The sequence below is a fragment of the Pristiophorus japonicus genome, chromosome 5 (genome assembly GCF_044704955.1).
Source record: "Pristiophorus japonicus isolate sPriJap1 chromosome 5, sPriJap1.hap1, whole genome shotgun sequence".
NCBI classification, from domain to species: domain Eukaryota; kingdom Metazoa; phylum Chordata; class Chondrichthyes; family Pristiophoridae; genus Pristiophorus; species Pristiophorus japonicus.
The window spans coordinates 292,242,273-292,259,824 of NC_091981.1; the positions used below are offsets into that span (position 1 = coordinate 292,242,273).

At 45.0% G+C, this 17,552-nt stretch overlaps 1 protein-coding gene across 2 annotated transcripts in view; it reads right to left on the bottom strand.

Moving 5' to 3' along the window:
• The window catches only part of LOC139264029 (uncharacterized), a 202,853-nt gene extending 186,279 nt beyond the window's left edge, over window positions 1-16,574 (bottom strand). For both annotated transcript variants that reach the window (XR_011593281.1, XM_070880132.1), the window contains exons 1-2: window positions 16,524-16,574; window positions 14,845-14,907 (exon numbers count right to left, since the gene is read on the bottom strand). Coding sequence is in view for 1 of the 2 variants with exons in the window: in XM_070880132.1 (XP_070736233.1) it covers window positions 14,845-14,907; window positions 16,524-16,551 (91 nt within the window). In the remaining variant the exon portion in view is untranslated. The remainder of the gene's footprint in view (window positions 1-14,844; window positions 14,908-16,523) is intronic.
• Between the last annotated feature and the right edge of the window lie 978 nt (window positions 16,575-17,552).

Consider the following 17,552-nt stretch of genomic DNA (forward strand, 5'->3'; position numbering starts at 1 on the left):
GCCCGATCCGTAGTGCTCCATAGAGCGCCCTGCTGGGACCGCCTGTGAAAGTTGGTGGTCTGAGCTGTAGTGGTCACAGTGAGGTAAGTAATGTCGACCTCAGGTAAGTGTGATTGTTTTTTATTTGTGATTTATGTTGTGGTGGCGTGAGTTATTTATTGGGAATGTATTTGGTGTTTTTTTTTCAGGTATCCGAGAAAAGCCCAAATGATGTCAAGCTGGTGAGTGGGTGCGAATGCGCGTGAGAGTGGTAAAATATACAACAATTCCCTTCTGTTGGTGAGAGATTATGGTGGTTTTTGAAATGAATGCATCTGCGTTCTCTGTAACATTAATCTTTCCCTAATGATTACTCCTGAAAGTGTTTAAATGTGTAGTAATCGTGCCAGCTTTTAGTGGCTCTTGCATACTCGACACAAAATAATGATTTGATAAATAATTGGGTATGGAATTTTGAATGAATGCATGATAATGCCTTAAAATCTTCAGCAGTTGATTCCAGATTTGCGAGAGGGTCGCGTTCTGATGATGCTATCATAAAGATAAAAGTGATCTTATCAAAGGTGATCTTCAAATGTTGCAATGGAGTTCACCCATTATTTACTGACCCGCAAACACTGTCGGCCTCTTGGAAAGGCACCAGAAAATGCAACCACTTTCCGCCATTGATGGGCAAAAAATGAAAGTATAAAAGAAAAAAAAAAGAAAAGAAGAATCTTGGCAAAAGAGGCGTTTGAAGTTCCGGCATTTTCCAATGTTTTCCATCTGTCAGCCTCCATCCTCATATACAATCTGCCAAGTCCTGCCTGACTCCTCATGGCCGTTAACGCGGGTGAATCACTTCTAGTGGCTGCACGCTCGGGGCATGTTTTAGAGAGGATGACAATAGGAGCAGTGAAATCAGAAACAGATGAGCGGCCGTCAACTGGACATTGCACGCTGAGTGACGTCACGCTCTGCCTCATGACATTACTTTCGGCAACAGCAGCGCTGCCGACCTGCTGAAAACAGCGGCTGCTGCAGGACCTGCCGGCAGCGCGTTATAATGCGGCGGCTGCCACTTCTTTTCTCTGAATCTGGCGGTAATGGGTGGCGCTAAACCTCTGAATTTTTAGGCCAAAGTTTAAATGGATCTTAATGAATTCCATGACCTCCCAGTGTCAGAATTAGTTGAATGTAGACTATCTGAAGGCACCTGATTTAAATGATCTATTTGAACCCCAGAGCTGAGTCTCTAGCAGGATTCATAATGTAGAGATATTGGGCTCAAATTTGGCCCACACCTTTTTTCGGCGCACTTACCGGAGATGCGGCGCTTTTCTCTGTTGATAAGTGCGCCGATAAAAAATCGCTCCCCAATTTGGCCGCTGTCCGGCCTCTCCTCGGTCGGCACACAGCCAGTCGAGTCGGGGGCGGAGCCAGCGTCCTGCGCTGAAACAGTGCCGGGACATCTGCACATGCACATTGGAGTCGGGTCACGATATCCGCGCATGCTCAATAGCGCCAAAATTTGGCAATCGGCTATTTTTCAAGGAATACGTGGCTGCTTGAGATTTGGTGCCAGAAGGAGTACTGTGGAACGAAATTAACTGATGGAATCAAGGAGCAGTGCTCTGTGTGTTAATATCAGTGCTGCATGCCTGCAAAAGTGCCAGGAGGAGTGTTGTATTTCTGAAAATCATTGTTGCATGCAAAATAAGGACTGTGTGTTTGGAAAAATCACTGTGTGTCTAAGACCATTGGAAAAGTGCTGAGAGTGTCAATACAGCAATGCAACAATACGCACCAAGAACGAAGAAATTCTTGCATGATGAAATGGAGATACTAGTTAATGTCATTGAGAACAGGTGGCAGGAGTTGGATACCAGCAACAGAGGTCGCACAAAAGTGCCACCCAAAGAAATGAAGAAACACTGGAGACCAAGTTGCAAAAGATTACTGCGCAGTGCTGAACACCCAGAGATCTGGAAGCCAGTGTAAAAAGAAATAGCAGGACCTTGGTCAAGTAGTTAGTGTCAGTAATATTTTCATTTATACAAAGCAATTGCAATTGTAAATGTGACAAGACGTACATGTCCCATCCAGCAGAAAGACACCCTCTCTTAAAAAGTTGCATTTTCACCTTTGCAGAAGAAATTGTCCCACAACAAAAGGGAAAAAACTTGAACAGGAGGAGGCCCGCCAAATCTGCACCTACTGACACCCTTGGAAAAGAGGGTCGCTGCTTTGGTGGGTCCTACCAGGAGAAAAACAATCAGTACTGCACAAGCTGGGCCCACACACGAGGGAGAGGGAACACACCCACTGCAACACCAGCCTCTGAAGAGACCCAAGCTGGGCCCTCCACATTAACACCTGACCCCCCCCCCCCCCCGCCCCCGCCATGAAGATGTGCACATACACCGAAATGGGGATGAGAGATGGATGCAGCCTTTTTTTGCTGCTGTTGTTGTTATTGTTGTTGATGTTACTGTTGTAACTGTTTTTAAATTGAAAGTTTTTTCTAAGTTTTATAAATTTACAACTTTATAAGTGATCTTAAAGTTTAAGTGATCTTCGAGTGTAAATATTCTCACATGTTGTAAGTTATGTAAATTTACAACTTTATAAGTGACCTTAAAATTTTTAAGTGATCCTAGAGAGTAAGTGTTTCCAAATTGAAAGTTTTTTGCAAGTTATGTAACTTTACAAACTTATAAGTGATCTTAAAGAGTCATATTAAAGTAAAGTTTGATACAAGAATTTAATATGTCCTTACTATACAGTATAAATGCACATGAGGCCCATACGTGAGAGAAGGTCACTCTGTGATCAGTAACCTTTATTAGCCAGCACTGAAGTGATGAAGGTGGGTGGAGCTTCCCCTTTTATACCTGAAAGTCCAGGTTAGGAGTGTCTCCCACAAGTTCACCACCTAGTGGTCAATGTTCTCACGGTGTACAACTTAGGTCAGTTTATACATGGGTTACAATGACAGTTAAATACATGACAGAATTATTTTATTACACTAAAGTTAAGTACATTGTAAACTTTTGAATAAAATATATTTTACATTAAAACTGAATCATGTTCCATTAACACAACACAACATTTAGGAACAGCTCCAAAAAAATAAACATGTCCATGCAGAATAGTTGTCGCTGAGCCCTCAGGCATCAGTAAAGTGTTCATCGTTAAAGGAACACGATGGCCCGCCCTCCTCCGATGTCATGCTCTGGCCTCAGGTACTTGCATGGTTTCCTCATCCTCGTCATCATCCTCCTCCACCACCTCCTTTTGCTCGTCACCTGCATCTTCCAAATCATTATCATTAGCCACTCTCACTGCAGGTGGGTCTTCTTCCTCCACTATCAGCTGCTGCTGCCTCATGATGGCTAAGTTATGAAGCATGCAGCACACAACAGTGAACTGACCGACAATCTCAGGGGAATATTGCAAGTAGCCTCCGGAATGGTCCAGGCATCAGAAACGCTCTTTGAAGATACCAATGATCCTCTCTATGATGCTGCGTGTCATAATGTGTGACATGTTGTATTGATGGTTAGCTTCCGTCCAGGTTACGTGTAGGGGCCAGGTGGCCAGGCCATACCCTATGTCTCCCAGTAGCCAGCTCTGCCCTTCTGGCTGCTGCTCAAACATGTCAGATACAATGCTGTCGCGTAGGATGAATGCATCGTGGGTGCTGCCAGGGTATCTTGCATCGACTGACATGATGCGATGCGTGTTGTCACATACGAGCTGCACATTCACGGAGTGGAAGCCTTTTCTATTCCTGAACAGCTCGGCATCCTCCAAAGATGCTCGCAAGGCAATGTGGGTACAATCAATGCAGCCAAGTACCTTTGGGAAGCCAGCAATACTTGAGAACCCCACAGCCCTGTCATGGATTGCTTGGGCGGTCATTGGGAACTTGATGAAGTCATTCCTCCGCGCACACAGTGCAGCCGTGACCTGGCAAATGGAGACATGTATTGCATGTTGAGAGATGGCACACACATCCCCAGTTGTAGCTTGAAACGATCCCGAGGCATAGAAGGAAAGTACAGCTGTAACCTTCACTTCAACTGACAAAGCAGTCCACCTGCTGTTTCTCGGCTGTAAGTCTGGTCTCAGCAACTCACAGACAACTTCTCTGCGGAAACGCAGCCTTCTGACATAATCTGCATCACTCAGGTCCAGGTACGAACGCCTGACTTGAAATTTGTGAGGTGGGTAAGGCCTCCTGCCCAGAAGCCTACGAGCTCTGATGTTCCTGATGTGATGAGCTCTAATCAATTGTTTCCTACGTAGCACAATATGCAGAACACTTGCAAAAGGTGTGGCATTGTCCCTATAGTTAAAGTTAAACTTTCAAAGAAGGTCAAAATGGCAGGAAAGCAGGCAGCACAGCATAGCACAGCACAGGTTCACAGTTGTGTGTGTCTCTTTCCACCCACCCCCCACCCCCCCACACAACGTATGTATATGGAGCGCACCCAAAGGTCTTTTGTTTTTTGTCCTCTCCCCCTCCGCTCTTCAGTCATGTGACATCTCTCTCCCTCCCCCTCCACCTGCTCCCCCGCGCCCACCCCCCCCCCCCGCCCCCCCAGCCTGTTGCAGCTTGTCCGATGAGTTTGTTTCCTGCAGCCTATGTGTGCATCGATGTCGACAGTTCCTGCCCCTACCCCTGGCCGAGTGGTCTCCCGGTGGTCCCGCCCCTATCCCTGGTTGAGTGGTCTCCCGGTCGTCCCGTACCTATCCCAGGCTGAGTGGTCTCCCACACCGGCCGGCTTGCTGTTGAAGTAGCTGATGGTGTTTTGCCCTTGCTGCAGCCTGTTGCAGCCTGCCTGGTGAGTTTGCTTCATGCAGCCTGTGTGTTCTCCGATGACGGCAGTTCAATTGCTCCCGTCCTGAGAACTGGTTGTCAGACAGGAAGCAAAGAGTAGGAGTAAACGGGTACTTTTCAGAATGGCAGGCAATGACTAGTGGGGTGCCGCAAGGTTCTGTGCTGGGGCCCCAGCTGTTTACATTGTACATTAATGATTTAGACAAGGGGATTAAATGCAGTTTCTCCAAATTTGCGGATGACACTAAGTTGGGTGGCAGTGTGAGCTGCAAGGAGGATGCAATTAGGCTGCAGAGTGACTTGGATAGGTTAGGTGAGTGGGCAAATGCATGGCAGATGAAGTATAATGTGGATAAATGTGAGGTTATCCACTTTGGTGGTAAAAACAGAGAGACAGACTATTATCTGAATGGTGACAGATTAGGAAAAGGGGAGGTGCAACGAGACCTGGGTGTCATGGTACATTGAAGGTTGGCATGCAGGTACAGCAGGCGGTTAAGAAAGCAAATGGCATGTTGGCCTTCATAGCGAGGGGATTTGAATACAGGGGTAGGGAGGTGTTGCTACAGTTGTACAGGGCCTTGGTGAGGCCACACCTGGAATATTGTGTACAGTTTTGGTCTCCTAACTTGAGGAAGGACATTCTTGCTATTGAGGGAGTGCAGCGAAGATTCACCAGACTGATTCCCGGGATGGCGGGACTGACCTATCAAGAAAGACTGGATCAACTGGGCTTGTATTCACTGGAGTTCAGAAGAATGAGAGGGGACCTCATAGAAACGTTTAAAATTCTGACGGGTTTAGACAGGTTAGATGCAGGAAGAATGTTCCCAATGTTGGGGAAGTCCAGAACCAGGGGTCACAGTCTGAGGATAAGGGGTAAGCCATTTAGGACCGAGATGAGGAGAAACTTCTTCATCCAGAGAGTGGTGAACCTGTGGAATTCTCTACCACAGAAAGTAGTTGAGGCCAGTTCACTAAATATATTCAAAAGGGAGTTAGATGAAGTCCTTACTACTAGGGGGATCAAGGGTTCTGGCGAGAAAGCAGGAATGGGGTACTGAAGTTTCATGTTCAGCCATGAACTCATTGAATGGCGGTGCAGGCTAGAAGGGCTGAATGGTCTACTCCTGCACCTATTTTCTATGTTTCTATGTTTCTATGTCCCTATCCCTGGCCGAGTGGTCTCCCGGTGTGTTGTCGTCCCGCACATATCCCAGGCCGAGTGGCCTCCTGCACTGGCCAGCCCGCTGCCTTTTCTGGGCCGAGTTTTCAGATGAAGTTAAGACTTAGTTCCATTTTTTATTTCTTCTTGAATGCTTATTACTTTTTGTGCTTTGTTTAGTGCTTTGTAAGTCTTCGTGCAAAGTCCTCTCCGCTTTCCTTCCCGCCCCTATCCCAAGCCGAATGGCTTCCGATCTACTTACCTGTGCTGATTTCTTAACTCTCCGCAAGGGTTTTCTGAAGTGGCCACATACACTGGCCTAAGTAGATTTGGATTAACTATTAGCTGGCCAAAGTGGCCTAAATGGCCAAAACTGGCGTAGGTGGCTGGTAACGCCCCCTTTTGAGAAAAAAAAAACTAAAAAAAACACTGACACAAATTGAATATGCAATTTTTAAGATACTCCAGAAAAATCAAGTTGCTCCAAAAAAAACGGAGCAACTCCTGGCCAAAATTAAGCCCATGGTGATGCAGGGAGCCTCACAAACAAGCAACACGGGTGTTTGTCATGAAAAAGGACCTATATCACTTGATATATGTTGAAGCTGGGCAATGGCAGCAACCAATAGCAGAATTGATCAATGAAACTGTTATGTATGTAAACATTATAACTGTGCAAGACTTGCCACCAGAGGGCGCAACTGTTGGAGGCCCAAGGGTCACCTGCACACCTCATGCAAGGAGTATAAAAGGTTGTCTGCCATATTGCTTAGGCATGCTGGAGTTATATTAAAGAGACTGAGGTCACATCAGTTTTAGCTCACAGTACTCAGTCTTGTGGAGTTCTTCCGTACCTATCAATTGACGACGAGTAACAGATTACGAACTTTCACATGGTCATGGCTGCCGTTGGTATTTTAGAGAGATTTGTAGAGGGTGATGATTGCCTTCGTTGAGTGTCTCAACCAGTACTTTGTGGCCAACGAGCTGAATGGGGACGATAAAGCGATCAAGCGCAGGGCGATTCTCCTCACTGTGTGTGGGTCCACAATATATGCTAGCACCGGAGAAACCAGCAGAGAAAACATATACAGAGTTGTGTACGCTGGTTCGGAACCACCTCAAGCCAAAGGAGAGCGTCTTAATGGTCAGGTATCGTTTCTACATGCACCACCGCTCTGAGGGCCAGGATGTGGCGAGTTATGTCGCCGACCTGAGACGCCTTGCGGGAACTTGCGAACTTTCTGGATTTTTGGGGAACATGCTGCGGAACTTTTTAGTGCTTGGCATCGGCCACGAGGTCATTCTTCGCAAGCTGCTGTCCACCGAATCCCTAGACCTGAGCAAGGCCATTACGATAGCCCAGGCATTCATATCCATGAGCGATAATACCAGACAGATATCTTCCCAGCATCGAAGCTCACCGGCGAGTACTGTGCATAAAATAACTTCGCTAGCAGGCAGAACTGCATATGGCAGGGCCTACACGTCTGCAGCTGCAAGATCTAGGATGACTCAGAGTCCACCATCGGGCATGAATGCAAATCCATTAGCACAATGTTGGCTTTGCGGAGGTAATCATCGAGCCCATTAATGTCGATTCAAGCACTATGTGCAAAGGCTGCGAAACAATGGGGCCCCTCCAGCGAATGTGCAAGAGTGCTGCGACTCACCACGTGGCAGAGTCGGCAGAGGATGATCGATCCGGCGCGGATCACGCAGAACAAACAAGAGAGGCAACTCAACACTCCTTCACCATCAAGAGCCCTCCTATCATGCTGAAAGTCAAATTGAACGGTATTCCGATATCAATGGAGTTGGACACGGGGGCGAGTCAGTCAATTATGATCCAGAAGGCTTTTGTGAAACTGTGAGACAACAAGGCATTAAGGTCCAAAGTGAGCCCAATACAGACAAAGCTGCGCACCAAAGAGCTCATACCAGTCATTGGCAGTGCAGCAGTTAAGGTATCGTACGATGGAGTTGTGCATGATTTATCACTGTGGATTGTACCAGGCGATAGCCCAACGATATTTGGCAGAAACTGGCTGGGAAAGATTTGATGGAACTGGGACGACATCAAAGCACTATCGTGCGCCCAAGTGCTGAGCAAGTTTCCGTGGCTATTTGAACCAGGCATCGGCAACTTCACAGGTGCCAAGAAGCAGATCCATCTAGTCCCCGCTGCAAGGCCCGTTCATCACAAAGCTCGAGCGGTTCCATATGTGATGAGGGAGAAAGTCGAGATCGAACTGGACAGACTCCAATGGGAGGGAATCATATCGCCAGTCGAGTTTAACGAGTGGGCCAGTCCGATTGTTCCGGTGTTGAAAAGCGATGGCACGGTCAAAATCTGCGGAGACTACCAGGTCACGACCAACCGAGTCTCGTTACAAGACCAATACCAGCTACCCAAGGCGGATGACCTGTTTGCAATGTTAGCAGGGGGAAGTCGTTCACCAAGTTGGACCTAACCTCCGCCTACATGACACAGGCGCTGGTTGAATCTTCGAAAAGATTGATGTGCATCAAAACGCACAAAGGGCTGTTTATAAAGCACACGTGCCCTTTTGGGATTCGCTCGGCTGCTGCCATCTTCCAGAGGAACATGGAGAGTCTGCTGAAATCGGTTCCGCGCACCGTTGTGTTTCGAGACGGCATTCTGATCACCGGTTGTGACACCACCGAACACCTGCACAACCTGGAAGAGGTTCTAAGTCGACTAGACAGAGTGGGACTCAGGCTGAAATGCTCCAAGTGTGTTTTCCTGGCGCCAGAGGTCGAATTTTTGGGGAGAAAGATTGCGGCAGACGGCATCAGACCCACGGACTCAAAGACAGAGGCCATCAAGAATGCACCCAGACCACAGAATGTGACAGAGCTGCATTCATTCCTGGGACTCCTCAACTATTTTGGTAACTTTCTACCCGAGTTAAGCACTTTGCTGGAACCGTTGCACATGTTGCTAGTAAGGGTGACGACTGGGTTTGGGGTAAATCTCAAGAGACAGCTTTTGAGAAGGCCAGAAACTTACTTTGTTCGAATAAGTTACTTGCACTGTATGACCCGTGTAAACGATTAGTGCTAGCTTGTGATACATCTTCGTACAGGGTCGGCTGTGTGTTACAGCAAACCAATGTATCGGGCAAACTTCAACCAGTTGCATCCGCATCTAGAAGTCTGTCTAAGGCTGAAAGAGCCTACAGTATGGTCGAGAAAGAGGAGTTATCATGTGTATATGGGGGTTAAGAAAATGCACCAATACCTATTTGGACTTCGGTTTGAGCTTGAATCCGACCACAAACCGCTCATTTCGCTGTTTTCAGAAAGAAAAGGTATAAACACCAATGCTTCGTCCCGCATCCAAAGATGGGCACTAACATTGTCTGTCTATGACTATTTTATCCGCCACAGACCAGGCACGGAGAACTGTGTTGATGCCCTCAGTCGGCTACCATTGCCCACTACCGGGGTGGAAGTTGCACAATCCGCAGACTTCCTTCTGGTCATGGATGCTTTTGAGAGCGAGGGGTCACCCATCACTGCTCGCCAGATCAGGACCTGGACCAGCCAGGATCCTGTGCTATCACTTGTAAAAAGTTGCATCCTTAATGGGAGCTGGTCAGCCGTTCCCAGGGAAAGGCAAGATGAAATTAAGCTGTTTCACCGATGCAAAGATGAAATGTCCATCCAGTCAGATTGTCTCTTATGGGGTAATCGCATGGTTTTGCCTAAAAAAGGCAGGGAAACGTTTATACGCAACCTAGACAATACCCACCCAGGCATAGTCATGATGAAGGCTATAGCCAGGTCGCATGTTTGGTGGCCCGACATTGACTCGAACTTAGAGTCATGCGTACACCAGTGCAACACGTGCTCACAATGGAGCAATGCACCAAGGGAGGCTCCATTGAGTCTATGGTCATGGCTCTCCAAACCGTGGTCCAGGATCCACGTACATTTTGCCGGCCCCGTTCTTGGAAAGACGTTTTTAGTTGTAGTGGCCGCTTACTCTAAATCGATTGAATGTGTAATCATGTCACCCAGCACATCGACTGCCACCATTGAAAGCCTCCGGGCTATGTTCGCCACCCATGGCTTGCCCGACGTCCTTGTCAGTGACAATGGACCGTGTTTCACCAGCTCGGAATTCAACGAGTTTATGACCCGCAATAGCATCAAGCATGTCAGGTCTGCCCCGTTTAAGCCCGCATCCAATGGTCATGCGGAACGGGCAGTCTAAACTATCATGCAGAGCTTAAAACGCTTGACAGAAGGCTCCTTGCAGACCCACTTATCTCGGGTTCTGCTCAGCTACCGCACGCGACCCCACTCGCTCACTGGGGTTCTCCCTGCAGAATCGTTAATGAAGTGAGCACTCAAAACCAGGCTCTCCGTAGACCACCCAGATCTAAATGATCATGTGGAAACCCGGCGTCACTGGCAAAACATGTACCACGATCACACGGCTGTATCGAGTGACATTGTAGTTAATGACCCTGTGTTTGTTCTTAATTACGATCATCGTCCTAAATGGGTCGCTGGCACTGTCTTGACCAAGGAGGGCAATAGAGTGTTTATAGTCAAACTATTGAATGGTCAAACGTGCAGAAAGCATTTGGATCAGACCAAACTGTGGTTCACCGACAACCAGGAACAACCTGGAGGACATCACCATCATCGATCCACCAACACACACCCAACTAGCAATCGACCTCGCTGTCAATCAAGAGGATGAATCTACCATTCCCAACAATCCTGTCAGATCAGCCGCACCACAGTGCAGCAATGGTCCGACCAACTCACCCATGCCAGAGTTTGAACTCAGACGATCAACCAGGGAGCATAGGGCCCCGATCGTCTCAACTTGTAAATAATTTATATCAAAGACTTTGGGGGGGGGGGGGGAGTGATGTTATGTATTGTAACTGTGTAAGACTTGCCATCAGAGGGCGCAACTGTTGAAGGCCCAAGAGTGACCTGCACACCTCGTACAAAGGAGTATAAAAGGTTGCCTGCCATACTGCTTGTGCACTCTGGAGTTGTATTAAAGAGACTAAGGTCATATCAGTTTTAGCTCACAATCTTGTTGGGTGCCTCATTCCTGCTTTCTCTCCATACCCCTTGATCCCTTTAGCTGTAAGGGCCACATCTAACTCCCTTTTCAATATATCTAACGAACTGGCCTCAACAACTTCCTGTGGTAAAGAATTCCACAGGTTCGCAATTCGCTGAGTGAAGAAGTTTCTCCTCATCTCGGTCCTCAATGGCTTACTACTTATCCTTAGACAGTGACTGTCATTTCTGGACTTCCTCAAGATTGGGAACATTCTTCCTGCATCTAACCTGTCCAATCCCATCAGAATTTTATATGTTTCTATGAGATCCCCTCTCATTCTTTTAAATTCCAGTGAATATAAGCCTAGTCGATTCAGTCTTTCTTCATCTGTCAGTCCTGCCATCCCGGGAATCAGTCTGGTAAACCTTCGCTGCACTCCCTCAATAGCAAGAACGTCCTTCCTCAGATTAGTAGACCAAACCTGTACACAATATTCAAGGTGTGATCTCACCAAGGCCCTGTACAACTGCAGTAAGACCTCCCTAATCCCATACTCAAATCCTCTCGCGATGAAGACCAACATGCGATTTGTCTTCTTCACCGCCTGCTGCACCTGCATGCCAACTTTCAATGACTGGTGTCCGACGACACCCAGGTCTTGTTATACCTCCTCTTTTCCTAATCTGTCACCATTCAGATAATATTCTGCCTTCCTGTTTTTGCCACCAAAGTGGACAACCTCACATTAATCTACATTATACTGCAGCTGCCATGCATTTGCCCACTCACCTATATCCAAGGCATCCTGCAGCCGCTTAGCATCCTCCTCACAGCGCACACCGCCACCGAGCTTAGTGTCATCTGCAAACTTGGAGATAGTTCGTTGAATTCCTTCAATTCCTTCGTCCAAATCATTAATGTATATTATAAATAACTGGGGTCCCAGCACTGAGCCCTGCGGCACTCCACTAGTCACTGCCTGCCATTCTGAAAAGGACTCGTTTATTCCTACTCTTTGCTTCCTGTCTGCCAACCAGTTCTCTATCCATGTCAATACATTACCCCCAATACCATGTGCTTTAATTTTTCACACTAATTTCTTATGTGGGACCTTGTCAAAAGCCTTTTGAAAATCCAAATGCACCACAACCACTGGTTACATCCTCAAAAAATTTTAGAAGATTTGTCAAGCATGATTTCCCTTTCATAAATCCATGCTGACTTGGAACGATCCTGTCACTGTTTTCCAAATGTGCTGCTGTTACATCTTTATTAATTGATTCCAACATTTTCCCCACTACCGACGTCAGGCTAACTGGTCTATAATTCCCTGTTTTCTCTCTCCCTCCCTTTTTAAAAAGTGGAGTTACATTAGCTACCCTCCAATTCATAAGAACTGATCTAGAGTCTATAGAATGTTGGAAAATGACCACCAATGCATCCACTATTTCTGGGGCCACTTCCTTAAGTACTCTGGGATGCAGACGATCAGGCCCTGCGGATTTATCGGCCTTCAATCCCATCAATTTCCCTAACACAATTTCCTGACTAATAAGGATATCCTTCAGTTCCTCCTCTCACTAGACCCTCGGTCCCCTAATATTTCCAGAAGATTATTTGTGTCTTCCTTAGTGAAGACAGAACCAAAGTATTTGTTCAATTGGTCTGCTATTTCTTTGTTTCCCATGATAAATTCACCTGATTCTGACTGTAAGGGACCTACGATTGTCTTCACTAATCTTTTTCTCTTCACATATCTATAGAAGCTTTTACAGTCAGTTTTTATGTTCCCAGCAAGCTTCCTCTCATACTCTATTTTCCACCTCCTAGTTAAACCCTTTGTCCTTCTCTGATGAATTCTAAATTTCTCCCAGTCCTCAGGTTTGCTGCTTTTTCTGGCCAATTTATATGCCTCTTCCTTGGTTTTAATATTCCTAATTTCCCTTGCTAGCCACGGTTGAGTCACCTTCCCTGTTTTATTTTTTATGCCAGACAGGGATGTAGAATTGTTGAAGTTGATCCATGTGATCTTTAAATGTCTGCCATTGCCTCTTCATTGTCAACCCTTTAAGTATCATTGGCCAGTCTATCCTAGCCAATTCATGTCTCGTACCATCGAAGTTACCTTTCTTTAAGTTCAGGACTCTAGTCTCTAAGTTAACTGTGTCACTCTCTATCTTAATGAAGAATTCCACTATATTATGGTCACTCTTCCCCAAGGGGCTTTGCACAACAAGATGTCTGATCTGATCATGGACTCAGCTCCACTTCACCGCCCGTTCTCCATAACCCCTTATCCCTTTATCGGTTAAGAAACTGTTTAATCAATGTCCCAGCTTCCACAGCTCTCTGAGGCAGTATATTCCAAAGATTTACAATCCTTTGAGAGAAGAAATTTCTCCTCATCTCTGTTTTAAATGGGGGGCCCCTTATTCTAAGATTGTGCCCTCTAGTTCTCATCTCCCCCATCAGTGGAAACATCCTCTCTGCATCCACCTTGTCAAGCCCCCTCATAATCTTATACGTTTCGATAAGATCACCTCTCATTCTTCTGCATCCCAATGAGTAGAGGCCCAACCTATCCTCATGTCAACCCCCTCATGCCCGGAATCAACCTTGTGAACCTTCTCTGAATTGCCTCCAAAGCAAGAATATCCTTTTGTAAATATGGAAACCAAAACTGCACGCAGTATTCCAGGTACGACCTCACGAATACCTTATATAGCTGTAGCAAGACTTCCCTACTTTTATACTTCATCCCCATTGCAATAAAGGCCAAGATACCATTGGCCTTCCTGATCACTTGCTGTACCTGCATACTATCCTTTTGTGTTTCATGCACAAGTACCCCCAGGTCCCGCTGTACTGCGGCACTTTGCAATCTTTCTCCATTTAAATAATAGCTTGCTCTTTGATTTTTTTTCTGCCAAAGTGCATGACCTCACACTTTCCAAAATTATACTCCATCTGCCAAATTTTTGCCCACTCACTTAGCCTGTTGATGTCCTTTTGCAGATTTTTTGTGTTCTCCCCACACATTGCTTTTCCTCCCATCTTTGTATCATCAGCAAACTTGGCTACATTATACTCAGTCCCATCTTCTAAGTTGTTAATATAGATTGTAAATAGTTGGGGTCCCAGCACTGATCCCTGCGGCACCCCACTAGTTACTGGTTGCCAACCAGAGAATGAACCATTTATCCCGACTCTCTGTTCTCTGCTGGTTAGCCAATCCTCTAACCATGCTAATATATTACCCCCAACCCTGTGAACTTTTATCTTGTGCAGTAACCTTTTATGTGGCACCTTGTCAAATGCCTTCTGGAAGTCCAAATACACCACATCCACTGGTTCCCTTGTATCCACCCTGTTTGTTATATCCTCAAAGAACTCCAGCAAATTTGTCAAACATGACTTCCCCTTCGTAAATCCATGCTGACTCTGCCTGACCGAATTTTGCTTTTCCAAATGCTTCTTTAATACTGGACTCCAACATTTTTCCAATCACAGATGTTAGACTAACTGGTCTATAGTTTCCTGCTTTTTGTCTGCCTCCTTTTTTTAAATAGTGGCGTTACAAGGATCATCTGAAACCAGGAACACATATTTCTTATCATGTAATAGCATCCATAGAGGTGTTTTCTGATGGGATGGAGTGCATTTTTAATTGCAAATGGTAATTAAATTTAGTCAAAGAATGGAGATTCTACCTACAGAAATTAATGTACCATTTCCTTCTTTTTTAAAAAAAGATCAAATTCATTCAATTCAAGCTTTTCTGTATTTTAAACTTACGTGGACCAGCTCCTGATGGTACCCTTGCCCTTTGAATGAGTCCAAGAGGCTGCATCCTGGGGCCTGATTAGAAAGATTTAATTCAAGGCATGAATATAAAAAAAAACAAGGTACGATTGTATCTATCAAAGAATAGGGCCTAGAAATTGTATTGTTTTTTGGGCGCTGATGAACACATAATGCCCCAAAATGGCAGGCAAAAAGCATATGCACACTTCCGGCTGCACCAGTAGAAATCGTTCACAGTTACTTTTTGCTGAGTTGCTGGTACTCATTGTGCATCTACGGGCATCATTGCTTGAATTATGCAAAAGTGTCATTCTGGTCAGGCAGCATTTGTAAATAAAGTGAAAAAGCTAACGTTCAGAACTGGAAGATTTTACAGATGAACAGTTTTTTAATTGAAAGGTGATACCTGAAATGTTGGTCTGGAAATACCTCAGAGATACACACGTAAGATAAGCAGCAGAGAAGAATTTACTGGCTGTTGACATTTTTTTTTCTTTACAGGTGCTGTACAGAAGAGCATCAATAGACAAGTCATACATTAGATTATTCTTCCTAACTTGGCCCCTTTTAATGATGTGTCTAATATGTGCATGCCTGGTTGTATTTCCTATAGTGCAAAAACAGAAAACCTACTTTATTGTGTTTCATTTTGAATGTATATTTTTCCACTAAGTTTTATTTTCTCTTTTCTCCCCAACTTCAGCATGTACTATCCGTAGTCAAGAGGACTAATAGGCCTCTGCCTTGCCAATGCTACTCTTCATCTTGAAGATGAAATGTGGAGTGCGTTCCCTGAAATCATATATCCAATTTGAGTATTTGAATTTAGACACATTGCCTGAACATCAGTGGTGCTATTATACACAGCAAGGTAGAGTTTGTAAGTTGGCAGTGAGTTGTAGAATGCTCCTGTTTTTCCCTCTGATGGTTTGATGCCAGATTATTAGGAACACAAACAATAACATAAAAATAACACATTACCATCTACTTTTTCTGTTTTGATGATATAACCTAGATCTGCAACTATCTGTGTTGGGATAAGAGGGTAACCCGCCCAGAATTGCCAATATTGGATTGCTCCTCAGCATAAGGCTTTCACTCTCGACAAATATACTTGAGCCTTTCGTGCCCAAACATAAACATGCCTATGTCTGCCACATGGACTTTCATATATTTTTGCTTTTTTAAAGATCTACTTTTCCCTGTCTTTCTCTTTATTTTCAGTTTCTCGTTCTCTCTTCACAGCCCACCCACCTAAGGGAATTGCAAGTATTTTCTCTTGTTTATCTTTGGTTGAGGGCTTATAGTTGTAAAAGAAGGTTTTAAAATGATTTTGTTGGGATAGCTCCATCTGTATTGAGTTTTCATGCCCTCTGATGGTGGAGAAAAAAAACAAAATGTCATATTTCACGCACAGAGGAGCTTGTGATCCTCAGGTGGAATATTATAATCTCACCTGTGGGAGAGCAAATGTGGACAGTGGCTAGGCTTGATATTTAGCACACTGTGTTCGATCTATGAAAATACGAACAATGACGGGCAAGAAAATATCATGTGATCAAATAGCCTGTCCCACAATATATACATTCCCAACTCCACCCAAAACCATGTATTGAACCACAAAGCCACCTTAAAAAATATAGTCCACATATTTTCTTTCCAACACTCACAAATCTCTTGTGCCCTTGCACCAGCCATAGCATCAGATCGTACATTTCCACCGTATACTGAAAATAAAAGCAGAGTTTAAACTTTGCAAATCAAAAACAATGCATAAGTACAATATTGACTAAATAATTATTGAAATTATTTTTTATAGAAGTCCTCTTGCAAGTTGAGTTTCATCAGTTCATCTAGCTGCTTCCCACTTTGTTTGCCCAAGATCTTGAATAAATTAGGCCTAAAGTTTAAAATGCAGTTACAGTCCTTGGAAGATGAACATTTTCCCTTGAAATTCTGTTTGCACTGTTCCCCTGGGGGTGGGAGAGTGGGCAGATGGGGAGAGGGCGGGGATGTGGTAGGGCGGTGGGATTCTGCTGGTCTCCCCCCTAACGTTACAACTGAAGAACCCCTGCAGAATTGCAGGACCATACTGATGTTTTTACTTATGTTCACAGTCCCTTCTGTTATTCTCTGATGGTATATTATTATCACAACTGTGGATAATTTCAGGAGGTGGTTCTTTTCCCAGAGAATAGTGGACCTCTGGAAAAGGCTGCTGTCACGCGCGGTGGATGCTGATTAGCTGAATTCCTGTTTCTGGCTGTGGAGATCATCTCTTATAGAAGATAGGTACTGCAGGGATTTCAGGTCCAGAATGATCGGGATAAATGGGTCATTTTCCAGGTTGGCAATATTTAACTAGTGGGATGCCACAGGGATATTTGCTGGGGCCTCAACTATTTACAATCTATATTAATGACTTGGATGAAGGGACCGAGTGTAATGTAGCCCAATTTACTGATGATATAAAGATAGGTGGGGGAGCAAGTTATGAGGAGGATGCAAAGAATCTGTAAAGGTATATAGGTAGGTTAAGTGAGTGGGTAAAAATTTGGCAGATTGAGTATAATGTGGGAAAATGTGAGGTTATCGACTTCATTAGGAAGAATAAAAAAGGAAATTATTATTTAAATGGCGAGAGATTACAAAAAATGCTGAGGTACAGAGGGATCTGGATGTCCTTAAACATGAAACAC